The sequence below is a fragment of the Leptonychotes weddellii genome, chromosome 2, assembly GCF_054177405.1.
Source record: "Leptonychotes weddellii isolate Sample4059 chromosome 2, ASM5417740v2, whole genome shotgun sequence".
Classification (NCBI taxonomy): Eukaryota; Metazoa; Chordata; class Mammalia; order Carnivora; family Phocidae; genus Leptonychotes; species Leptonychotes weddellii.
The window spans coordinates 44,383,080-44,410,246 of NC_138370.1; the positions used below are offsets into that span (position 1 = coordinate 44,383,080).

General features: G+C 42.4%; 1 protein-coding gene across 3 annotated transcripts in view; it reads left to right on the forward strand.

Annotated features, from left to right (window-relative positions):
• BLK (BLK proto-oncogene, Src family tyrosine kinase) overlaps positions 1–27,167 on the forward strand; it is a 69,470-nt gene that overhangs the window by 28,954 nt on the left and 13,349 nt on the right. The window contains exons 1-6 of one of the 3 annotated variants that reach the window (XM_081810813.1): positions 12,135–12,226; positions 19,613–19,721; positions 22,276–22,327; positions 24,131–24,224; positions 25,184–25,282; positions 26,437–26,540. In XM_081810813.1, coding sequence (XP_081666939.1) covers positions 19,614–19,721; positions 22,276–22,327; positions 24,131–24,224; positions 25,184–25,282; positions 26,437–26,540 — 457 coding nt within the window. In that variant the 5' untranslated portion in view covers positions 12,135–12,226; position 19,613. Of the gene's footprint in view, positions 1–12,134; positions 12,227–14,777; positions 14,936–19,612; positions 19,722–22,275; positions 22,328–24,130; positions 24,225–25,183; positions 25,283–26,436; positions 26,541–27,167 lie in introns of those variants that run through there. The other 2 variants (XM_081810807.1, XM_006745176.2) reach the window with 2 other exon arrangements.

Below are 27,167 nucleotides of genomic sequence, written 5' to 3' on the forward strand. Positions count from 1 at the left end.
CATTTCCCTGTTCTGTCTGTGCACCTCCACTCTTAATTGCTATAGCTTTTAATAAGCATTGGTATCTCATAGGGGTCTCCTATCTTATTCTTTTCCTTCAGGGATATATTTTCTGTTCTCGGGCCTTTGCTCATGGGTAAAATTTTATGTATTTATTTATTTTAAGATTTTATTTTAAAGCAGGGGGAGCAGCAGAGGGAGAGGGAGAAGCAGGCTCCCCGCTGAGCAGGGAGCCCAATGTGGGGATTGATCTCAGGATGCTGGGATCATAACCCGAGTCGAAGGCAGATGCTTAACCGGCTGAGCCACCCAGGCACCCCAATCATGTGTAAAATTTTAGAACCAGCTTATAAAGTTCCTCAAAAACAATAGTTAGAATATTGACTGAAAACACATTCAATTTTCAAATGATTCGGGAAGAATGTACATCTTCAAGATATGAGTCTTCTTCATCATGATCAATGTGTAGCTCTCCCTTTCTTTAGGATACTTCTTTAATGTCTTCCAATAAAGTTTATATCATCATACAAATTTGCCCATTTTTGTTAGATATATTTCTAGGCAATTATATTTTTAGTTGTTATTAGAAATGAGTTCTTTTTAAAAAAAAAAACCTGTCTTTTTCTAAATGGTCAAAGGATATGAAGACCATACACAGAGGGAAGACCCATAAACAAAAAACATCTCAAAAGTAATCAGGGAAAAAGAAATTAAAACAAAAGGATTCCATTTATCACCCATACAATTATGAAAAGTAATGCCTCGGGTGCCTGGGTGGCTCAGTTGGTTAAGCGACTGCCTTCGGCTCAGGTCATGATCCTGGAGTCCCTGGATCGAGTCCCGCATCGGGCTCCCTGCTCAGCAGGGAGTCTGCTTCTCCCTCTCCCACTCCCCCTGCTTGTGTTCCCTCTCTCGCTGTGTCTTTCTCTGTCAAATAAATAAATAAAATCTTTAAAAAAAAAAAAAGTAATACCTGATAATAGGTTTGAGAATATGGAAGAAATGGGAACTCTTAGGTATTGCTGATGGGCATACAAATTGGTACTCTGGAGACCATTTTGGAAATTCACAGTAGAGCTGATGGAGCTCGCCTTACTGCCCTGTAAGTCCACAAAGTCAATTAAAGCTATGTTGTTGAGAGAAATTCTCACAGATGGGCATGAAGGGACATGCTCATCACAGTGCGATTTGTCATTATGAAAAAGTGGAGACAACTGCTCTTTAGTAAAAAATGAATAAATGGATATATAAAATGAGGTTTATTCACTTAATGGAATAAGATAAAAAAAAATAAAAGACCTAGAGATCTATGTAGCAAAATGAACAAATCTTAAAAACACAATTTTGGGTAAAAAAAAAAAAAGCGCAAATTGCAAACAGGTGACATGCATTATGAAGTCATTTTTGCAAAACACACCAAGCAAAAATATATATTGTTTGTGGCTCTTTATCCATATGTCACGAACGTACAAACTCATACATGGTAATAGCACTCACTAACTTCAAGATAATGATTAGTTTTGGAAACAGAGGAAGGGGAAAATAATGATCAAGCTTTAGTTTTATCTGTGACAAAGAGAAAGGAGGAAGAAAAGGGAACTGAAGTAAATGTACATCATATAAGTATCTGTTTGATATTATTGCTGTTACATTAGTGTGATTTTCATATATGTAAAATATTCCTAATTAATAGTGAAAAAATTTTAAACTAGTTGTATATTTCTATCATCTTGGGTGGGGAAGACATTTCTAAGTGTGAACACCAAAGGTAAAGATTGGTAAGAAAGATTAATAAATGGGCTAGACAAAGATGATACCCTTCTATGTACAATAAATACCATAAATAAAAAAGCAAAAGTCGAGAAAAATATTTACAATATATATGACAAATTAATGTATGAATTAAATATATTTATCATAGAAAGGGGTCCTATATATCATTAAGAACATGATAAACATCTCAATGTAAAAATGAGGAGAGGATATGGACAGCCATTCATCACATGAGAAATACAACTGGTTGATAAATACAGGTTAAATATTATTAGAAAATGAAATTCAAACTATGTTATCACTGTGAGTTGAGCAGGTTGACAAAGATTTCTTTAAAATTTGATAAAAGCCACTGACGAAGGGCTAGACAAATGGGCTTCCTTCATCGCTGTGAGAATGTAAATGAGCATTACCTTTGTAGAGCTCAATCCAGCATCAGAAATGAAGATCCTTACATATGTGCATCTTCTTTGACTTAGTAATTCCACTTATAGAAAAACAGCTTTAAAAATATTGGACCAATGACTAAATATATATTTTACCAAGATGTTTATTACAGGTTTATTTGTAATGGTCAAAGGTTGCAAATAACTTATTTGACCAATAGTGGTTAAATAAATTAATGTTGAGTCTGTACAATGGCATGAAGTTAATAATATTGGCTCCAAAATTATATTTACTTATATATAGTTTACTGTACTCTTTATTGAAATAAATATAATACTGTATATACCGTTTGGCCCCATTTTTTTTTACAAGATTTACTTATTTATTTTTAAGAGAGAGAGAGAGCGAGCGCAAGAGCATGCAAGCAGGGGGAGGAGCAGAGGGAGAGAATCTTCAAGCAGACTCCCCGCTGAGCACGGAGCCCCACATGGGGCTCAATCTCACGACCCTGCAAAATCATGACCTGAGCAGAGACCAAGAGTCAGATGCTCAACCAACTGAGCCACCCAGGTGCCCCTGATCCCAGTTTTAACAAAGTGTATATGCATCTATAAAAACTCTGGAAATTCATCACTAAGGTGTTCATAGTGGTTCTCTGTATGTGGTGGGATTACAGGTGATTTTTATTTTGTTCTTCGCATGGATCTGAATTTTTCTGACTTTCAACATGCATGTATTACCCGCTTATGAAAAATTAGGTTAAAAAGTAAAAGATAACTTTTTAAAAATAAATTAACTTAGTATAAACAGAATAATAACCTTTATCAGAGAAAGTACAGGGAAATACATACTCATATACTGTGGTATGAAATGCCGGAAGGCTGATTTGGCAAAATAGATCAGAAGACTTCAAAGAGTTATGGTTTTGTGCCTAGCATTTCCACTTCTAGGACTTTTAATCTCAGATTAATGGGGGACACGAACAAGGATAAGTACATGAGCAAAGGGCATCCCTGCAGCATTCCTTCTGATACTAAAAGATGGAAACAGCTTGGGTGCACACCCAAAAGGAACGGGTAAAATAAGTATGGTGCAACTTACTGATAAGATGCCTTGCAGCCTTGCAATCTATGCTACAGGCAAAATGGGTAATGCCAGGGGCAGATGGCCATGATACATTCTTTTTAAAGCAGGTCACCAACAGGATGTAGATAATGATCCCAGCTTTGCTTTTTTTTTTTAAATGGCAATGGAAAATTACGTACCAGAATGTTAACAGTGGTTATCTCTCTGGATGACGGTGTTGTAGGTAATTTTTGTCTTCCTCTCTACTTTCTGTATTTCCTGTAACAGAAGCAGACTACTTGTATAAAGAGGAAAGCATATTTGATGTGATTCATAAGAGGAGGCCGAGTCCTCCAAGCTTGGATGGAGTACATAAAGGATAGAATTCCGTCACCTCGTTCATCCTTTCCAATGTTGCTCAAGGGTACATGTCCCCATTGGCTAGTTTCTTCTTTTTTTTGACTTTACATTTTAAATTTTAAAATGATATTTTAATTTTAAGTTTAATTTTAATTTTAAGATGATATTTAATGGTATTATGTATTTAAGTGTATTGCTTTGTGTTTAATCCAAACTGCACTGAGGTATGTAGAGCAAAAATGTAGTCTGGGGCACCTGGGTGGTGCAGTCAGTTAAGCCTGGGACTTTTGGTTTTCAGTCCTGAGATCGAGCCCCCTCTGGGCCCTGCACTGGGCTCCATGCTTAACGGCGTCTGTTTGAGATTCTCTCTCCCTCTGCCCCTCCTGCTCATGCTGTCTCTCTAGAATAGATAAATAAACCTTAAAAGAAAAAAAAACCTCAAAAAAAAAAAAGTAAAGTCTTACAATCTTTTGGCTTGTGAATTTCATTCTCAAGAAGTGGCTCTGTTAGCAGTTTCATTTATATGAAGGACTTCCAGACATTTTCTTTTCATTTGCAAGTATATTTATACACTAAACAAGGAGCCTGATGCAGGACTCAATCCCACGACTCTGGAATCATAACCTGAGCCGAAAGCAGATGCTTAACTGACTGACCCACCCAAGCATCCCTAAAGTGTATGGCTTTATATTCTAAAAGATTTTTTACCTAAGCCAAAATCACAAAGATTTTCTGCTGTGATCTTTTTCTAGAAATATAATGTATCTATTTTTTAGCAGCTTTTAGGATTTTTTTTCCTTTATGACTGGGTTTCAGCAATTTGATTATAAGATAACTTGATGTCATTTTCTTCATACACGAGGTTGATTGACTTTCTTGAATCTTTGGGTTTACGGTTTTCACACATTTGGAATTTCCATCTTTCATATCTTTAAACATTTCTTTTTCTCTTCCAGCCCCTTTCTGATAGTCCAATTATGTTTTTTGACCACTTAATACTGTCTCATTGCTCACTATAGCCCAGTTCCTTTTTCCCAGTTTTGTATCTCTCTGTGCTTCACTGTGGATAGTTTCTATTGCTATGTCCACAAGCTCACTGATCTTTCTTCTACGGGTCTAATGTGCTATTATCCCTTTCTAGGGGCCATTTTTTGTCTGTTTTACAGATCACATTTTTCATCTCTAGAAGGTTGATTTAGGTCTTTTTAATCTTTTTTTCTCTTCCTGTTCTATTTCATGATTTTCAATTATGCACTTGAGTCTATTTATATATGTAATGGTTGTCTTAAGGTTCTTGTTGACTAATTATACAGTCTGTAATTTCTGGTTCTGTTCCTGTTGATTCACGTTTCTCCTGGTTACAAGTAATGTTTTTCTGTTTCTTTGTATGCCTAGTAATTTTTTCTTTTTTTTAATTGTATAATTAACATACAGTGTTATATTAGTTTCAAGTGTACAATATAATGATTCAACAATTCTATACATTACTCAGTGCTCATCAAGAAAAGTGTACCCTTAATCCTCATTACCTATTTCACCCATCCCCCACCCACCTCCCCTCTGGTAACCACCAGTTTGTTCTCTGTATTTAAGAATCTGGTTTTTTGTCTCTTTTCCCTTGGTTCATTTGTTTTGTTTCTTAAATTCCACATATGAGTGAAATCATATGGTATTTGTCTTTTCCTGACTAATTTATTTCACATAGCATTATACCCCCTAGGTCCATCCATGTTGTTGCAGATAGTGTGCCTACTAATTTTTATTGGATGCCAGGCACCGATTTTTATAGTGAATGTTGAATGTTGTTGTTTCTTTAAAGAGTGCTAGGCTTCATTATGGCACACTATTAAGTCTCTTGTGGATCAATCTGATCATTTCAAGGCTTTTTTTTTTTTTAATTCTTGGAAATCATATCCATGTACATCAGTCTGTTTTGGATTCCTCAGCTAGCATTAAAAATAGAAATAAAATCATTAATTTGAACCAAAAAAAAAGAGTCATCACCAAGCCCAAGGTCAACTGGATTTTCTTCTATAGTATTTTCTAGGAGTTTATAATTTCATGTTTTATATTTAGGTCATGATCCATTTTTAGCTAATTATAGTGAAACATATAAGGTCTGTGTATAATTTTTTTTGGCATGTGGCTGTCCATTTGTTCCAGCACTGTTTGTGGAAGAGAATATAATTTGTTCATTGAATTGCCTGTGCTCCTTTGTCAATGACTAGATAGCTGTATTTGTGGCGGTCTATTTCTCGGCCCTCTGTTCTGTTCCATTGATCTATGTATCTCCTTATTCACCAATACCACAGTATCTTGATCACTCTATCTTTATAGTAAGTCTTAAAGTTGAGTAGTGTCAGTCCCCTGACTGTTCTTCTCCTTCAATTTTGTATTGGTTATCCTGGGTCTTTTGCTCTCGAAATAAACTTTATTTTTTATCTTAATTTTTTAATTTGAATTCAGTTAATTAACATATAATGTATTATTAGTTTCAGAGGTAGAGGCCAGTGATTCATCAGTCTTATATAATACCCAGTGCTCATTACATCATGTCTCTCTAAATAAACTTTAGAATCAGTTTCTTAATATTCACAAAATAACTTGCTGGGATTTTAATTGATATTGTCTTAAATCTATAGATCAAGTTGGAAAGAACTGACCTGGTTATAATATTGAGTCTTCCTGTAGTTGTGCATGGAACATATCTTTATTTATTTAGGTCTTCTTTGATTTCTTTCATCAGAATTTTGTAGTTTTCCTCATATAAATCTTGGTCACATTTTGCTCAATTTATACTTTAGTCTTTCATTTGTTTGGGATAAATGGTATTGTGTTTTTAATTTCAAATTTCAATGCTTTATTGCTGTTATATAAGAAAGCAATTGACTTCTGTATATTAACCTTTATCCTGCAACCTTGCTGTAATCACTTATTAGTTTCAGGAGGGTTTTTTTGTTGTTGATTCTTTCGGATTTTCTACACAGACAGTCACGTCATTTGTGAACAGTTGCCTTTCTTACTTCCCAATGTGTAAACCTTTTATTTCCTTTTCTTGTCTTATTGCATTAGCTCAGACTTACAGTATGGTATTGAATAGGAATGGTGGCAGTGAACATTCTTGACTGTTCCTGATATGATATATTAGTCTTTTAATGCTATTTTCTAGGATATCAACATATTCCTTTTAAACTTATACAATATCCTGTATAATCTCTCTGAGGACACTAATTAAAGGTTTTCTTACAAGTTATTTTCTGCACTCTATCTCTGCTTTCTCCTGAATTATTCTATTTGTTTATTTTTAATCCTCTCTTTAATATTGCTCATTTTCTTCTGATTCTTTTGACACTTGGTTGACTGTTTATATTTATGATAAAGGACATAGTTCTGTATGGATAGCTGATACAGATTTCCTCTGCAGCTATGTGAGACTGTTTCCCCATTGACCCCTTCCCTAAATAGAATGACAGACTGTTCATTTTGAGTAAGTTGTGTGGGCTCTTCTGAAGGTGTGAGAAATAAGTAAGAAGGTAATAAGATTGGCTTCCTAAAATAGTGATACAGGTTCGGAAAGCTAATTGTAGTGCCTGGCACCAATAATCATGTTAGTTGCTATTATTGGCCATAGTGGACATGATGGTGGTTGTATCCAGATTTGTGAACTTAATACCTACTGGCACATCTAAGTCTTTTCCAGGCAAAAATTGCTACTTTTATGAACCACAATCTACATGCCAACCTCTTATATACTATATTTATTCCTTATAGTAATTATGCAAGGTAAGCGTACTATTTCCATTATGCAGATGAGAAAACAGAGGTTTGGAGTAAATAAATCACATTGCCTATCAAACAGCTATTAAGCAGCAAAGACAGGATTCCACACATTTCTGTGAGTTCCCGAAGTCAGGAAGTGCTCTCTCCATCACACCCACTGTGTTGTCCCTCACACACTATTACTGAGTCAGGCCTCTTTGCTATGGTGCCTCACTGGTTGATTTTTTTTAGCCTTAATTGCATGCTTTTTTACTCTTATTTTAATTCAACTTGTTAGTTTCAGGCTCTCATTCCTGAGGGATTTTTCCTTTAATCTGGCTCTAAAGAACAGCATATAAATTGCTGATAAAATATTTACTAAGAAAGGCTGAAGACAGAACCCTGAAGCAAGCCACTACAGTCCTTCCTCAATGTGAGATTAATCTATTATTTAGCACTACTCAGTAAGGTGACTCACTCAGACAAATTTGCCTGGCCCTGGAATAACAAAACTTGTCCAAAATGAGACTTACAACAGTAATTATAAATAAATGAATAACTTGAAAATCTCCAAGATGCTCGTCCTATTTTAAAATCCTACCAAAATCCACCTTTACTTGTCTATCACTCACACATAATCGAATCAGTTTCACATTCTTCACAGATATCATCACAAGTGTCTTATTTTCATTACTTCCCATACTTTGGAACAGAGTGGGATCAGTCGGACTTCAAAGCCAGGTAGAATTGGTTTTTAAATATGTGGTTCCCTGTATGGTCTTGAGCAAGTCCTTAGAGCTCACTGAACCTCAGTTTCTTTGTATGTAAAATGGGAGGGAATATGTCTGCTGTCAGGCCTACATATACTATATATAAAGCACACAGCATTGAGCTGTCTAGCCTTGAGGAAGAAGGAGTACTAGACACTGCACTAGAAATCATTAGCATTCATATTTTCATGTAATAGGCAAATCCTACAACAAAGAGTTTTATACATTAATTTTAAATCTCTGTGTCTCTGGACATCTGTGTCTCTAGATTCACTCAGTAATCACAGTTAACCCCAAAATGTCAGGGGCCTGAGACCTTTTTCTTCGTTTCTTTTTCTGTCTTTAATCTTTTCCAGCTTCATCTTTGAAAGCATAAAATAGAGCCAATTTTTCCAGTTCAATTGTGTGTCCCCTGCCCCCTGAAACCTGGTAGATAAAGGTGCTTCTCTGCACATGCTCCCTTCTGTTTACACACTCCGTCTCTGGGTTGTGTTTAATAAACGTTGGAGAGGTGGCTAGAAAAGACTGAATGATGGATAGTGTCTTTTTTTTTAGAGAGAGAGAGTGTGTGTACACGTATGCTTATAAATGGGGTGGGGGGTTTGGGAAAGGGAGAGGGAGAGAATCTTAAGCAGACTCCACACTGAGCACAGAGCCCAACACGGGGCTCAATCTCACAACCCTGAGATCATGACCTGAGCGGAAATCAAGAGTCCGACGCTTAACCGACTGAGCCACCCAGGAGGCCCCAGATAGTGTCTTTTTGAAGAAGTCCAAGTCGTGAACAGACAGACCTAGGAAGATACCTGTGAGCTCAGTAGGAGAGAACAAGGCTTTGAAGACAGATGAGACTCAAATCCTAGTTCTGCACCTCAATTTCTTTACCCTTCTGCCTTCGGTGTCTTGTCTGAGGACGAGGAGGATGATGGCAAATCTGTTTAGCTCATAGGGTCATTTTGAAGTTTCTAAGACACAGTGTGTGTGAAAATGCTTTGTGAACTGGCAAGTACCATAGGGATGCTAGCTGTTATTACAGAAAGGGAAGTTATTTCCCCCATGTCAAAAACTTGCAGAAATATATTAATATGTAAGGAATGTATGTAGGGAGGACAGAAAAAATTCATTTCATTTAAAAACGAGAGGATTACTGGCAGGAAAACTACAAGAATTATTTATGAGGGGCTCATATGAAGAAATACCCAAGGTCTATAGGCCTGTCTTTTTAATCTTTTTTACGAGTGATACTCCAAAATTGCAGCCAAATTAAGAAAGGGTCTTTGTGAAGTGGGGTTGGTGAACCTGTCTGCATCACTATCGCTGGGGACACTTGTTAAAAATGGAGACCTTGGAGGCCCACCCTGGCCCAAATATCAGAACTGCTAGGGCTGGGCCTCAGGAATTTGCAAACTCCCAGTCTGGTTGTATTGCAAACGGAGGTTGGAGACCAATTGTGCTAAGGAAGCATGATTGACTCCATCGGGCAGTAGTGAACTCATGATTTGATCTTTTGTTCAATTTTTTTAAATGAAAACAATGCTGGGCGCCTGGGTGGCTCAGTCAGTTAAGTGTCTGCCTTCAGCTCAGGTCATGATCCCAGGGTCCTGGGATCGAGTCCAACATCGGGATCCTTGCTCAGCGGGGAGCCTGCTTCTCCCTCTCTCTCTGCCTGCCACTCCCCCTGCTTGTGCTCACTCTTGCTCTCTCTGTCAAATAAATAAAAACCTTTAAAAAAAAATGAAAACAATGCCAAAAAATTTTAGAAATCAAAAAGTAGATTAAGGTCCATAGTCCCATCAATACAAAGTACAACAGTGGTTGTATTAATGTTTTGGCATATAAGTGGCATGTTTTAATTATCACTACTGTGGGTTTTTTGAAAATATAAACTTGCATGTTGTCTCCAAATAAAGGCATTTTATTCACAAGCTAGTAATTATAATAAGAACTTAGATACCAACACGGTGCCACTTTCCCTCATAAATGCCTACCAAATTTCAAGCTTCTGTATGTCAGCAGAATCAAATGTGGGTGACTCAGTCAACATGTGTCTATATTTTACTTAACACAGATTCACAAGACTGCTGTCTTCCTTCCTGAAGCTTGCTCGGCACCCTCAAATATTTTACCACTCAAAAATCTTTTCTATTAACTTTACCATGGTGGGGAGTTAATTTCCGCTGTGGAAATATTTTCACTCTACAAAGTTGAAATAGCCACATGTGTGTCTCCTCCTCACTGTGCCTAAATTGGCAGCCACTTTGACCAAGAAGCACAACCATGTCGCAAGTCATCAATGCTAGTTTGCCCCCTGGCAGGGGTTTGTACATGCCCCAGGAGCTCCACATGCTCAGCCAGGAGTTATAACTCTATATCTATTCCTATGTCAGTACTGGACAAATATGCTACTAGTATTTAAAAGTATCGCCCAAGGTGGTAACTGAGGTTTCTTGAATAATTCTGACATACACTCTACAATCCAGCCAATGGAAAAAACTCATTTCCTGAGCAAGGTTCCTATCTCCATGTCTCCAGAAAAGCACTATTTCTCTATATCCAAATACTACCCAACCCCGGTAGAATTATGCATGGTATTTTTTTCTTTCTGATCCTTTACTTTCTCAACTCCCCACTAACAAATGTGGAAGGAATGTTGGAATTAGAGCATCAGTATTTAGTAATATTTAGTAACCCCTAATGAAAACATCAGTTGAAGTGTTGATGAGGAGCTTGTCAATGGAGAGATCAGACCAGCATCACTTGAACCCAGATCTATGTTAGCATCACCAAAGTGGTATAGCCAGACTGTGTAAGCCTCCTTATAGTATATGATGTGGAGCGCATGGTCCTTCCATAAGGCATCCCTACGAGAAAAAAGATGAACCTGGATCTAATGGAACCCATTGAGTTAACTCTATGTAAAAGGAATAGGGAGATAGAGAAACAAATCATAAGGAAGCAAAATCCAAAATGCAGAACATTCTATAGGACCACCAACCTGGTTTTTACAAACTGATGGCATGAAATTAACCAAAGTGGGGGTGTGGGCTACTCCAGTAGAGGAAGAGATAGAATAGTCATATGTGATGTATGAAGCTTGTTTGAATTCTGAATAGGACAAACCAACAGCAAGAAGCCATTTTTGAGAGAGTTGGGGAAATCTGAATACAGATTGGCTGTTAGACAATACCATGGAATTATTGCTAGCTTTGTTTGGTGTGATAACGACGTTGCGGTTATGTGAGAAATGTCTCCACATTTTAGTGATGCATGCAAAGTATGTGGAAGCGACATAGCATGTTTCAAGCCATTTGTTTCATTTCATTTCAGAAAGTTTCAATCCTTTATTTATAAAGTGATTTGTCTTAATATCAAGAAAGTAATGTACAATTATTGAATGTGGGTGATGGGTATGTGGGTGTTCATTATACTCCTTTTTATACTTTTAAATGTTTCATTGAAATTGTTTTAATCTTAAAATATTACATCTGAATTGTCCTTTAAGGTCTAGCTAGTGTTTTCTTCCAGGCGGAAGTGATTTCTTCTTGCTCAGCTCACAAAACCTCTTTTCAGTATGTAATTCTGTCCACCTTGAATTGTTGTCACTTGGGTATATGTCTCACCTCTTTATCCTACCACAGGGCAGACTCCTGCTTTGTTTTCTCTCTCTGTCTGCCTGACATAGTACATTATTGACAGTGACTGAATGAACACAAGAATATAGAGCTCTAAGAGCCCACACTACTACTATTTCATGTTCGCATGTGGAGGGAAATGTGAAGTAGCCTCATTCAAGTTCAGTTATCTTGAAGTTGAGACTCAAAAAATGGGTTTCAATTCAAATTCTTTGGCTTCTTCTCTGATTCAGAGTGACAGGGCCATTACTATACTTTTCTTATCTAGGAAATGGGTGAGGCACTAATGACTTCATGGGGGCAGGACTTGGAATGCCTGGATGTTGGCCATCGCTCCATGAGGGAAGAGAGAACTCACTGAAGGGAAGCCAATATCTCATCATGGCGGTGAACACCTGGGCTGAGCCCTGGCTTTGCAGATAGGCTCACCTGTTCTACCTCGATGCTGCCCACCCATGCCTGACAGGTCAAGTCAGAAAGGTAAAGTTTTTAGCAAATAACAAGGCAAGGTTTCCAGATTGCAGACCTAGAAGCCAGTCAGAACTGGATGTAAGGCTGGCCCCACAGCTTACTAGCTGCTTGACCTGGAGAGACACTTTATGTCCCAAGTTCATCTCTCTGTAGGAAGAAAGTAGTAATGCCTATCTCACACTCTTACTGATGAGATTACTACTGATAATTTGTATATGCGGAAAAATAGTAAATCATTTATTAAACAATGACTTCAGGCCAGGCACTGTTCCAAGATGGCCCAATAGCCTGTAATAACTAATTTAATCCTTGCAACACTCTATTGTAAACAGTTATTATCCCCAAATTAAGAGACAGAAATGTTAAGCAACTTGCCCAAGGATACACAAGTAGAAAATCGCTAAACCAGGATTCAGAGCTCAGTATTCTTGTCTCCCGTGCTGCGTGGTCTCTCTCAAACACGACAGTGTACTTAAAGACGTTATAGTACCTGCTATTTAAAAAAGTAAACCAGAGTCAAGCTGAGTTTTCTGTCATGAAACTATATGCATTCCATAAATTCATGCATGAAACTTTTTTTCAGCCAAATCATCCCCCTGCCTCTAAAATAACGTGCCTGGTCTTCTGGAGCAGTGAGTACAGGTTTCTGGGCCACACAGCAGCCCCATTTACATTGGCCTTTGTGCCCCTGCCCACCACCACCACCAAACACCCTAGCTTCTAACACCAGGCCCTCAGAACCCCCTCCTAAAAAAAAAAGATGGGAATCCCAGTGGATCCCAGGGCCACCTTTGGGCATCATAAAACTCTGGAGAGGGAAAGTGTCACCCAAGTTGCTCTGGGCATCTTCTAGTTAATATTTATTTAGTGCTCTCTATCTTCTGTTCTTTTCCTGCCCTCATCTTGTTGGTTCGCATGACAACCATGAGAATTATATACAAGCTGTTGGTCTTGACCTTTAGAAAACCTACATATTTGTGTGTCAATATTCCAAAACATTTTCCATATGTTGCATTTGAACTTGAGCACGTCAGCTGGTGAATGAACTTTCTCAGCATCACGGGCACCTGCGACCGCCTGCTAACAGCTTGGTCTTGGCAGGACAACCATTTTTGCCTGGGTATTTGTGTTTGCACAATTGGTTTAATATTTTGGTGCATTTTCCTCTAATTTAACACAAATAGTCAAATAGTCATTGAAATTATGCCCATAATGATAGGTGAGTGCATAATTTAAAAACATCTGTGAGAGGCTGAAAATAGATGGTGAAGAATTGCCAAATAGACAAGACTTAATTGAGAATTTCATAACATGGCTTAATTCCGTAGAAAACTGCTCTCTCCCCCACAAAACAGCAAAATCCATTGTTTAATAACTTTTTTCAGCATTCACCATTGAGTATGCTTTTTCAGGAAGGCTTTATGTATGAAACAAAGAAAAGTTTCAAACCTCCCCATTTTATAGGTAAGGAGACTGAGACTCAGAGAGATTAAGGGATTTGCCCAAGTTCACACAGCCAATACTTAGCTTGCTTTTGAGTCCAGGTTCCTTGAACCCCTGACTCCCTGCACTGCACCAGGGGTAGGGAGAAATCTGCCTGAGTGTGCCCAAACTCCAGAGGGGCACACAGCCCCCAGACCTCCCTGCTCCAGCAGCAAACCCGGAGGTTTCTCCTCTCGATGGACAGCTTCCGAGGCAGGTGGCAGCCCTCATGGAGGAGAAGTTAGGGTATCTGGTATCTGAACCTGAACCTGAGCTGTGGGTCAAGGGGGATGGAGCCCCTGGCAGGGCCACCTGTGCGCCTGCTTCAAGCAGTGAGTTCCAGGCAGTACTCGAGCTCCTGGCTCTGCCACCTCAGTGTAACCTTAGCAAGTCACCTCGCCGCTCTTATCTTCAGCCATAAAATGAGAATAATTGTAACCAACCTATCGATGCTTTCATGAATATCAAATAAATCATATATGCCAAGTGCTTTTCTACCCGTGAACTGCTGGGCAACTGTAAATAAAGGGTTTCTAGTTTCTCTATTTTTAGTTGCTGCCTCCACCACATCCCTTGTCAGGCTGCAGCTGTGTGTCAGGCTTTGAGCATCTCCCCTGGGGCAAACATGGACCTCCCTGCTCTGGTCAGAGTCTACGCAGGGGGATAGAATCCGCTCCAAATAAACAAACAGAAGTCCCTTGCCTCACCTTCCCGCCCTCTTGCTGGCTGCCCCCCACTACGCACGCACGCACGCACGCATACGTACACGCGCACACACGCACACGCGACACGGATACATGCACAGGTTCACATGTGTACGCCCTCTCTCCTTCCCTCCCGACTCCGTCTCTCTCTCTCTCTCACACACACACACACACAGACTCACACCTCTCTTCCATCCGTCCTTCCCTCCTTCACCACTGGAACGGAGGCCAGTGTCTTCTCAGTGCAGCAAAGCCACCTGGAGCCACCCAGGACCTGCACGTGTTACACTTTGGTTTTGCATGGACTTCTGCATTTCCTGGCTCCGCCCAGCCTGAAACTGTTAAAATATCACAGCAGGGTGGCAGCCCCAGCAACCAGACACAGCTCTGGTCGTCACATGGCCTCCTGAGTAACTCTAGTCTCCAGTCAGAGCTATTGGGGTGGAGGGACCCATAGAGAACCTATGTATGTATAGAAACCATGAAAAGTCATCTGTATATACACTGCTAAGGCGTCGAAGGACAAAGAAGTGTAAGTAGTGGGTGATTTGATTTCAGGAATTTTACTTTTTGTCAAGTTATGTAAATGTTCGGTTATGTTAAGTGGACATAAACATTTGCTCAGGAAGTTTAAAATTGGTGGCGATATGGCTGACCGGATATGGCTGATCATTTGGGCAGTGGCAGAAGCAGGAGCCCAAGTTGGGAAAATTCTAGAAGCTGCTGTTTGCTGACCCTTCATTGAGCCAGAGGTCAGGAAAAGGGTGAGGCTCAGGCAGCCCTGGTGGTTGCTCAGTGCCTGTTCTTTTTTTTTTTTAGATTTCATTTATTTATTTGACACAGAAAGACACAGCGAGAGAGGGAACACAAGCACGGGGAGAAGGAGAGGGAGAAGCAGGCTTCCCGCTGAGCAGGGAGCCTGATGCAGGGCTTGATCCCAGGACCCTGAGATTATGACCTGAGCCGAAGGCAGATGCTTAACTACTGAGCCACCCAGCACCCCTGCTCAGTGGCTGTTCTTAAGAACTGGGGCTGGTCCTGGCTCCAGGCCTTGTGCCTCTCTGTTGCTGGACAAGTCACTGGTATTCTCTTTTTCTGCTTGTACCAATAACACATGCTTCCTATTAAAGAATTCAAGGAACATGTAAAATTATACAAAAGAAGGTAAAAGTCACATGAAGTCCTCTCACCTGAGGTAATCAACATTAACATTTTAGGAAATATCTTTTTGAGGCACTGCTTCCCAGTAACACCTACAATATGCACACACACACACACACACACACACACACACGATTTTTACAATTTGCTTTTGTTTTGTTTTTTGTTTTCCACCTCCCTTGTCTGTCTCTACCTCCACCACCAATAGTGAAAGTAAATAACTTTGTGTTCATCCTCGCAAAACTCTCTTCATGTAACATAAAAATGTATGCACGTGTCTGCGTAGAGCTTTCTTTTCTCATTCTTTGGTATTTCCAAATATGGGATAACTTCATGCACCTCTGTGCATCTTGCTTTTCTCATGTAACAACATGTTCTAGAAATTCCTCTCAGCTTCACTTGTAAAGATCTAGTACATTCTTTTTAAGACTTGTGTAATATATTAGAGACTTTTAGAATGCATATTTATTCAATAATTCCCCAAATGGTGAGCAGTTACAGGGTTATTTTTTGTTTTGCTTTTGTAGCTACAAAGATTGCTGTAATAAACATTTTTATATCTTATATATTCCTATATAATGATGTTTGATTAGTCTCTGAGATTCCCAGAAGTGGGATTGTAAATTTAAAGATGTATGTATTTTTTAATTTTAATAAAACTGAAAGAATTTCTACACAGTCAGTAATACTTCATATTTTATTTGTCCGATAAATATTTATTAAGTCCTTACTCCTTGCCAGGCAATTTGGATTCAACAATGAGTAAGACAAAGATCCCAGACCTCACTGAGGATTGATCCTAGAAATACAATGGGGAAGGAGAGATGAAAGAACAGTAATTATAATAAATACTTTTGTACCAAAAATGTATAAAAACATAATTCTCCCTTGCTTTACCATCAACAATTGGTATTATCATTCCTTTTATTTTTTTCCCAATCCTATTGATGTAATGTGATTATTTTATTATCTTAGTTTGCATTTCCCCATCAGTAAGTAATTTCAACATTTTTCACATGTTTATTTAGCTAGTGGGATTTGTGTTGGATAAACTGACATTTACAATCTTTACTCATTTTTCTATTGAGTGGGTTGTATGCTAGACCCATATTCTTGTTAATTTTCATGAGCTCTGTGTATATTATAAATACACATTTATCTGCGGTATGCCTTGCAAATCTTTTTCCCAATCTATTGCTCAGGTACTGACTTCATAATGGTTTCTTTTACCATATAATACCTTTCACGTTTATAAATTTGTCTTTTTGCTATCAATATGTCTTTTTGTCCTTTCAGCTTCTGGCTATTCTATCCTTGTTCATTGTTATCTCCAAACTCTGGGTCATATATATAGTCTCCTAAATTTTCTTTCAATTAAATTTTTTAAAATTTTTAATTTTTTTTTCAGTACACATGGAATTTATTTTTAATATGGTGTGAGGTAGGAGTCCAATTGTCTTTTCTTCTAAGTAGACAGCCATTTTTCTAATACCATTTATTAAAATAAACCATCAGTTCTCCATTTAAGTAAAATGCTACCTTTTTCATATATGCAGTTCCAAATGCACTGGAATCTGTTCGCATGCTCATTATTCTGCTCCACTGATGATATGTCTATTCTTACTCCAATTTTATGCTGTTTTGATTATAGTCTTCTTTTTCATCATTTTAAAGCTAGATAAAACTTTATTTGGTCAGAGAAAACTTCAGATAAATTTTATCATATTAAAAATTGTAATTATTATTGAAAGTTCATTTAATTAACATTAGGAGCTAGAAAGAGGACATAAGAAAGAGAAGAGGTTAAAATAATTATAAGACAATACTATATAAAACTTTATGGCAACAAACTGGAAAATGTGGAGGAAATCAAATTTCTACTAATAAATCATATAAATCATCAAAATGGTGCGAGGAGGAGAAAAAATGGGAACTGACAAATTCCTATAAAAGAAATTGGAAATTTACTTAAATATCTACTTTTTAAAAAGACCCCAAGAACAGATGACTTATTGGCCAAGTTCTAGTTAGCCTTTAAAGAACAGAGAGTCCCAGGGTTATTAAACAATTCAAGGCCAAAAAAATAAAAAATAAAAAAAACAATTCAAGGCCATAGGAAAAAAGGTGGACAGCTCTCCTGTATGTTATGAAGCCAGCATCATCTTAGTGTTAACTCCTCATACACAGAACCCATTCGGGAATATTGATTCTCATTTGAAATAAAATATTGGCAAATAGGATCCATCCATGTATCAAAAAGACTGATGAATTGTAACCAAACAGCTTTTATTTCAGAATGGAAGGAAGTTTCAGTAGCAGAAAATTTATCAACATAATTCATCACAGCAACAAATTAAATTATCATATGAAGAGATACTCAATAGGTACCCGATAAAATTCAGTATCAAGTCTTTTTTTTGCCCCTTCTAAAGATTTTATTTATTTATTTGAGGGGTGGGGAGAGTACAGAGCTAGAGTGAGAGGGAGAAGCAGATCATCTGCTGAGCAGAGAGCCCGACGTGACGTGGGGCTCAGTATCAATTCTTAATAGAAACCCATGATCCCTTATGCAAAATTCTGATACTAAAAAATCTCTGAAAACTGAAATGTTTCACTTTGGCACCAGATTTCATTTGCTGCTAAGGTTTATCTGAACTGACATAAAGAAAGTACTTAAAAACAAAAAAAGTCCTGTTCTTTTACAAATGTGAGGTATCGCATGCTCTGTACACAGGGCGTACTCCAACAAAGTACTTATGGATTATTTGTTATTGTGGCTGTCTTATATTTAAAATTATTATAGTCTTCCTTTTCTTCAAAGGTGAGTTTGAGGGGAGGTAATATGAAACATGTGCTTTCAACTTTCTGGAAGAAAAATCCCACTGCGTTTCATTAAATCTAAGACACCGCTGTTTGGAAGGCTAGCATTTATTTTATGTATCACTAACATAGGGGAAAAAGATGCTGCTAATTACTTTATGAACCATCATCAATTGTAAAACACATCATGGTTTCAGAGATACTGAAATGTGAAAAAAGGTACATCTTGGAATCAAAGAAATGCTGTGAACATATCCGAAAGCCGTCAGGAACTCTCCATCAACCGCACAGCCCTTCAGACAAGAGCAGGAACTGAATGTCTGCATCTTGGGGATGGGCCAGGTGTGAGGTGGAGTATGGTGGTGTAGGGTCAGCCAGGGCTCCAGAGTTGGCTCTTCAAAGGTTAAGTGACCGTGAACCAGCTATTGAACATGTCAAACCTCAGTCTGGGACAGTGATAACATCTACTTATGTTTACTTTAGAGTGAAAAGGATGACGGGAGACAGGGTTTGTGAAGTTCCTGGTCAAGAGTAAGCCCTTCCTAAATAACCACCCCTGGAATGGAGGTGGTGCTGACGTTGTGGTGATGTTGGCTGTGGTCTCTAGCATCTTCCCCACTTCTGTCATTCTAGGATCCTTTACCCAAGAAAAATCTTGGCTATATTTCTCTCACCTCTAAGGAAGCTTCCCTGAGATTACTGAGAAGAGGCAGTTGGCCTCAGATGCCTGAACCATCACTGTGCCCTGAATTTATAGCCTCTCACCTGAAAATCTGAGTGGGGAAGAACCTCAGACATGTTCTTACATGGGCCGAGAGAGGAACGTGAACTTCCCATGTAATGCCTCCCGTGGCAAAGTGAAGACTAGAACCCAGACCACCAGACCGGTTGTCAGACTCTTTCTGGATGCCAGGGCTCCTGTCCCCAGGGCATAGAGGTCCACCCCACCAGTTTCTGGCAGTTTGCTCAGACCAGATGATCTCTGTGACCTAAACCTCGTCATTCCTCCTCTCTGGACCACTTCTTCCTGCTCTGGGGGAAAAAAGACGATGCGAGCTTAGCCTGCCAGACCCCCTACTGACTCCATGTTCTTATTTTGACCTTCATTGCCCCCCCACTTCCCTCCCTCCTCCCTTTCTTTCTAATTGGCCATCCGGAAGGGGTTGGGGGAGTTCTTCTGTACTGAGAACCTAGTCACATCACTAATCTGCTGTGTGCTCTCTGCCAGGATGGGAGTGGTGAGCAGCAAAAAGCAGGTGAAGGAGAAGAGTAAGGGCCAGTGGAGTCCTATGAAGGTCAGCACCCAGAGCAAAGATCCCCCACCACTGCCACCCCTGGTGAGTGATGGCTGTTCCCAGATGGAGGGGGGTTGGGGGGAGAAGAGCAGAGAGCACATGCGGCCCTCTGGAGGCCGCTGTTGTTTCCAGCCAGCTCCAGGGCCATCTCTAACTAATTCAGGGCTCTGACAAATCGGCTCCTTGCCGCTCCACCAAACGTGGCACCACCTCATGTTGGTGTGGCAGTTTAGTAGAATGCTTAGCAGTCGGATTGCTGGTGTTTACATCGAACAGCTGTGTGCTTTGAAGCGGGTTACTTAACTCCCCTATGCCTCAGTTTCTGCATCTGCAAAATGGGTATAGTGAAAGTGCCTTTCTGGTAGGGCTGTAACAATATGTGATGTATACACAACCATGCAATTCCGTACGTACTACCCTTCGCACAGGACCGGGCATGGGCAGTCCCCAATAAGTCTTAACCAGTTCTCATTTCGCAAGTGCAGCCTTGAAGAGAAAAAGAAATCAACAAGGTCAGCTCGAGAAGAGGGTGTGGTGGGAAGTGGTCTGAGGCATTTAGCAACATCTGCTGCCCCCACCCCTACCCAGAAGCTCCTGGACATCAGTGCCCCCTTCACAGCACCGCACCGCTGTCAGCATTCTAAGGAGCTTACTCTCCAGGGATGAGGAATCCTAAAACTATTCACACCTCCCCAGCAAACCCTCAGGTTCCTGTGGAGCTTGAGATGCAGTTCTGACTTGTTTACAGAGCACATAGCACCCTTTCACTGAGGTTATTGCATTCCAAAGAGGCATTTTTAGATGATTGTTTGTGACCCTGGCCACCTGTCTTTGGGGCAGTTGGGAGTCATGCCTGGAACCCGCTCTCTTGCTCTCTACCTCCAGGGGCACATTCAACTGGTCATCACTTTAGTCCAACAGTGACCTGATGGGTCGTGGGGATTGCTAATCCCGTTTCTGAGACAAACGAGGCATTTTATCTGTGTCCCAATTTAGTTCAGGGCTTGGCACAGAACGATGAGATGTTTGTTGAATGAGTGAATGACGGCCGGGATACACTCAGACTTAGACTTAGTAATTCCCCAAAGTTACATGCTAGTAAGTTATAGAGCCTGGAATGTTTTTAACTTTATTTTTTTTTTAAGATTATTTATTTATTTATTTGAGAGAGAGAGAGAGAGCACGAGCAGGGGCAAGGGGCAGAGGGAGAGGGAGAAGCAGACTCCCCACTGAGCAGGGTGTCCAACGCTGGACTCGATCCCAGGGCCCTGGGATCATGACCGGAGCCAAAGGCAGACGCTCAACTGACTGAGCCACCCAGGTGCCTCAATGTTTTTACTTTTAAAAAATTACATAATATACTATTATGGGAAAAATTATAAATACTCATTATCCCAGTAGCCAGCGATACCCAGAGTTAGCACTTCAGAGCTCCTGCCCCCAGACCCTATTCTCGATGTTATTCTACATCAAAAACTAATGATGTAATGTATGGTGACTAACATAACATAATAATTTTAAAAAATTGCCTATTCTCGATGTTATTTATATTATGTGTTTATATTTTCAATGGAGCCAGACTGTACATACAATTTGGCAAAATGCTACTTCAAAATTGTGCTCAATAAAGAGGGAAGACAAACAAAGAATATTCATAACACATCCATCAGATTAAAAGAATAATGAAATGAACACCCAGTGCAGCCCCTCTGACCTTCAGGAGAAGTGACCATTGTCCCCCCAAGTCCATGCCTCACCGCAGGTCCCTACCCTGAACGTGTTTATCATTCCTGAGCTTTGCTTTTTTGTATCATCACATGTGTACACTCTTAAAGACTGTTTACTTTAATTTTGCCCGTTATGAACTTTCAATCAATCGAATCAAACAGCATGTATTCTTCTGACGCTTGGTTGTCAGATCTCCGTTATGTCTGTGACCTTCATCAACATCGATGCACGTAGCTAGAGCTCAGGAGCTCCCACAGTGGCGTACGTGGCATTTCCTTGCATGACTGTGCCCCAGTTTGCCTATTTTTCTGTCATTAGTCGTAAGGATGACTTCCACTCTTTACAATACTTATGTATTATTGTAATTTTTGCTGGGAGCATTTTCGTACATGTTTCTGGGTACACACATGCAAAAGTTTCTCTACAGGGTATATACCTAGGGATAGATTTGTTGAGTTTTAAGGAAATGTGCTTTTAAAATTATTTTCCCTAAGAACAAATACCCTTTTGCAGCTTCATCATTTAATGGTGGAGCCAGCATTTGAATCCAGGTGATCTGACTTTCCAACCCCCCCCCCGATTCCATAGCTGCCTCTTACATCGCTGGGGCACCCCCACACCCCCCTCCTCTGACCCTGTATATGGTCCAGGGGTCGTGTGAGATGACATTGGTCCCTGAGGAGTTGTGACACCACGTGTACAATTTACCTGTGCAACCTCCTGTTGACAGAGCCGCTCCCTACAAGGCACCCAGCTGACAGGTGCAACAGGTTCCCTGCCCAGCAATGCTGAACTAATGCAGCGTGTGTGTGTGTGTGTGTGTGCATGTGCTTGTGTGTATGTGTGTATGTGTGTGTTTCTGCTGCAGGTCCTATTTAACCACCTGGCTCCTGCACCTCCGGACACGTGCCTGGACCAAGGTAAGAAGGGGCTGCTTTTGAAGCTGAGGCTCTACAGGCCATCTGCTCCGGGCCCGGGCTGCGTGCAGGCAGAATAGGGGCCCAGTTGGGAGCAGCTTCCTGGAGAGGACAGGGCAGCCCCTTTAGGGTCAGAGAGGAAGAGGCTGTGGGGGCAGGGGGCTGAACCAGGCACAGTGCGGGGTGTGGCCCAGCTCTGCCCCAGGCTTCACCTGCCCCTGCCCATGGGGGCCCCTCCAGGAACCAAGCCCCAGTTCCTGTATCTGAGCCTGGGTGGCTTTCTGGGTTTTGTTTTTCAGAAAAAGGACCTTACAAACTGTAAATGAGACAAAAAGAAAAATATTACAGTAAATACAAACAGCATAAAAACAAACCCAAGTTTTCAAAGATTCTAACTTCCAACCTCAAAGGGCGAGGGCCGATGGGTCTGCATCTTCCCTCCTGCCCTGAGTCTGTTCCGTGTATGGAAGCACCATCTTTCTGCCCACTTCCCCACTTTCAAAAGCTGCTACTGACCTTCTGACTACTCAGGACACCCTCCCTCACCCCCAGTCTCTACTGCCACTCTGGTGGGTAGGACAGTGGGGGATCGCATAATGAGTGATCCTGGCCCTCCTGGGTCAGGGCTTTGGACCTTGGGGTGGGGGGGTGCTCACAGGATGATAGCTTCCTTCAGAACTGGCTTGCAGGAGCACCAGGAGCTCTGCCAGAGCCTGCGTCCCTCACTCCCCCACCCAGCAAGCACTGAGCAAACAGTACCCAGAGCCAAATACTGGGGAGGCTGCAAAATTGAATAAGACGTGGCTCTTCAACCTGAAAGAGCTCAGAGTCTGTCAAACACCCTAGCAAGATGCTGAAACCAGATGAGCTATCTTACCTGGTGTTTCTCATCCTGCTGGGGATGTGGTTAATTACCACAAGGCTTGTCCATCACTTCCTACAGGGGGGATTCACGGCCCCAGCAAGGAAGCCCTGGGGAAAACAATAAACTAACTGCCTTTGGTGCAATAACTTCAGTCTCAGAACTGGAGGGGGGGGCTGTCATCTATTCCAATCCCCCTTCCCCCCCATGGGGAGGTAACTAGCCGTCACACCACACATAGATGACAAAGCTGAGTCATCTACTCCCAGGTAAGCTGGGTGGTCTCCAAGTGACTTTTCCAATGGCTCTTGGCTCCCCAGAGCTGTTCAGAAAGGCCTTCCTCACTGGCCGTGGCCGTCCAGATGTCCACTCCCATGACCAGCAGCAAGTCAGGGGTACCGCCCGCCAGGCGCACTGTGACAGGCCTTGAGCACGGTTACAGGTCAAGGTTACGGCGGCCACGTTCCAAGACCACTAGCCCCTTTGGAATAGATGTGAAGGGGCAGCTGGGAAAGGGGAAGAGAAGGGAAGCTCATGTGCCTTCGAGGCAATAAGGAATCAGCCAACACTCGTTCCCAAACTTGGGAGGGCAGCCATCAGCCCAACGCAGCCAATCTCCCTAGATCTTCGGGCTAGCCACTCCTGGAGAGCGTGGTGCTGGCCAGGCCTTAGAGCTTCGATGTGGAGACCAGAGGGGAAGACAGGATGGGCTTTGTGGGGCAGCCCATCCTTGTTCCCGGCAGCAAGGTCAGGAAGTCCCTCTGCTAGACAGGAGTGTCTTCTGCTGCATCGGTGAGCAAGAAAGCACACCACAGCTTCCCCTCTGTCCCTGCGTCCTCCTGACCTCATGGCAACCAGAGATGGCCCACAGCATAGACTTATCCAGCCCCTGCCCTCACTCTGCTGGGCCTGAGCAGTGCCCATCTCTTTCTTCTTCGCTCTAGAGGAGCATTTCGTGGTGGCCCTGTACGACTACAGCTCGGTGAATGACAGGGACCTGCAGATGCTGAAGGGGGAGAAGCTGCAGATACTGAAGGAGTAAGTTTCTGGAATGCGGCTCTGTGGTCAGAGGCCTCTGTGGCTCCCTATCACAGCAGCATGGCCACCCAGCCGTCCAACTCCTCACCTCACCCCACCCCCACCCTCCATGAGTATCTCCTCCATCACTCCACCCCCGGCCCAGTCACCGTCATTTCTTCTTACCTTGACCCAGTCGTCTTCCTTCTATCTACCATTCCAAAGTCTTTCTCACAAGGTGGTTCCCATTCACTATCTCCTGCCCCACTGTCAAAATCCTACTCCTCCTTCAAAACCCACCTCGAACGTCACCTCCTCCATGAAGCCCTCTTGATGGGGACAGCACTTGCCTGGCGGCCCCGCCACAGCTTTGTGCGTCCCCTTTGCCAGACCAGACCTCGCACAGGATTCTACTCGTGAAATCAACTTTACTTGATTTCCAGTGTTCCCTCTCAGAAACTCCTTCAAAGTCTGCTCTCTCTCAAACATCCGGCTTGTTCTGTGGAGCCCTGAGGTTCTGCTTTTGTTCTTGAAGTTCTGTGATGACCTTGAGCCAAAAGCACGAAAGCCCTGACCTTCTGGACATACGTGGGCTGCCCGGCTCCTCCTTTGGGCAACAGCTCTCCTCCTGTCCGGTACCAACTCACTCACTGAACTCTTGATCTGTCCCATTAATCAAGAGGAAGGATACTCACAGAAGACAGGGGCCCTCTGGGGTGGTCAGGCTGTCTGGACAAACTCTTCCCCTGGAGGCTGCATCATCCCCTTCCTACCTAGACCAGGGGCAGCTTGGGCTGTGAGATGCTCAGCAAGTTAGCACCCCCCCTTACTGAGCAACTCGTACACGTTCCCTCTCATCTGCCCTCCGTGACTGTTCTGCCTCAGGGATGCGATCGAGTGGGGGGAGGGCTGTGAGCGGCCCCCCGAGAGAGGCCCACAGGAGCCACTCTGCCATTTTGGTTTTCCCTCCTCCTCCATAGAGTTGGAGACTGGTGGTTGGCCAGATCTCTCATCACTGGAAGAGAAGGCTACGTGCCCAGCAACTTTGTGGCCCGAGTGGAGACCTTGGAAGTGGAAAAGTAGGTGGACACACGGAAGGCCCTTCAAAGCAGAGGCACTCTTGCTGCTTCTGCTCTGGGGTCTGCTGGGCAGGGAGGGGTCAGAAGGCTGAAAGCTGAGCCTCTGTGAGCCCAGCGTGGAAGGAACAGGAAAGGGGCACCAACTGGAACTGCGGGGGTGGGCTTATCCACCGTCCCAGATGACCTGGTGCTCAGGGAGCCACCCCTCTGTCCTCACTTCACTCTTCCCGTCTGTGAAATGGAGCTGCCCCTCCCCTGGCTCACTTGGAGGAAAACGTCCCTCCTGGCCATGGCCTTGCAAGCTAACATCGAGGCCTGGTGATCAGCTCCCTCTCCTCCCATGCCTCCAGTGGGCAGGCCTCAGGGGCGCAGACCTCAGGGGGACTCACAGCATGGTGGCTTCATCCAGAATTGGCCTCCAGAGAGCGCTACTCCCCAGCATCCTCATAACCCACTTCCACACAGCACCAGTCACTTATTCCCTCCCACAGCACACGCTGAGCAAACAGGACCCAGACTCTGACTCTGTCCTCATACTGAGAAAGCTGTAAGAATGAGTAGGATGTGGCTTTTCCCCTGAAAGAGCTCAGAGTCTACCAAACTCATGAGCAAAGTGCTGGAACCGGGGTAGTGGCCTCACCTGGTATCCCCCAGCGATGGTCGCCCTTGGAAGGGTTCTCTGTCTGGCACTCCCAGCCCTGTGCCTCTCCCTGGAACAGCATGTGGGGCCATGGGTTCTTACTTCCACACTAACTGGTCCATGTTTGAGAGGAACATGGCGGGAATCTGTGCTCTGAGAGTCACAGTACTTTGTGGAATTCAGACTCCACCTCAAGGAGGGGGGTGCTCTGAGAGAAAGTGGGTGCCTTTTCCCAGGGTAGAATTAACAAAGGGCACCCCAAAAATGTTCTCGGTTCAAGAAAGCAGTAAGTCCATCTGCTGATGGGAAGTGAAAAGGAAAGGGGGCCCAGGGGCCAAAGGGCATTTCATGAATCAAGGTATGAGGAGTGTTTTTAGTTCAGGGTTAACCTGAAAACAGGAAAACGCTATTTTATTTTTTGGGGGGGCATACAGCTTAGAAGGGAGGTACAGATAAGAATATTCCGAGAAGCATGGCCAGCCTCTGAGGTTTGCCTGCCTTTGCCCTTTTCCAGATGGTTCTTTAGATCAATTAGCCGGAAAGATGCTGAGAGGCAGCTTCTGGCTCCAATCAATAAGGCGGGCTCCTTTCTTATCAGAGAGAGTGAAACCAACAAAGGTAAGCATGGCCCCCAGCACACCCTTCCTGTGCAGGCCCCAGGAAGCCCCCCGAGACTGCTTCTGGGAGGGGAATGCCAGCCAGGGGAACCCTGGTGGCTTCCGGGTCTCCTGTCTCCCTCTCAATTCAGGACCTGCCTGGACAGCCCGTCTAGTGCCCAGTAGCTGAGTGTGAGGCTGTGGTGCCAACGGGTCTCCACTGGCCAGGCTGGCAATGTACAGGGCGCAGGGAGGAGAGGCAGTTGGAGGGCTGCTCCCGCCCAGGCCACCGTGCATCATCTCTGGATCAACAGGGACACTGAGGCTGGCGGGGTCGGAAGAGGGGGCGCGACCCAGAGCCACATTTTGGAATCAAAGCATTTGGGAGCCAATAGACTCCTTAGAGATCATCTCAGCCAGAGGCAATTACAGGAGCCTGGAAGGTGACAGAAGTTTGGAGAATGGCCCATAGCTGGATATGAAAGAAGGGGGGTGGCCGTTGTGGAGAACTGGGAGCACTCATGGATTCAAACCCTCTGACTGAGCAAAACATTTCTGCCGCCGCCGCCCGCAGGCCACCGGGCTTTCTCTTTCTCTTTCATTTGATTTTCTCTCCTTCTTTCCTTCTTAAAGTTCCTTTGTTTTGACA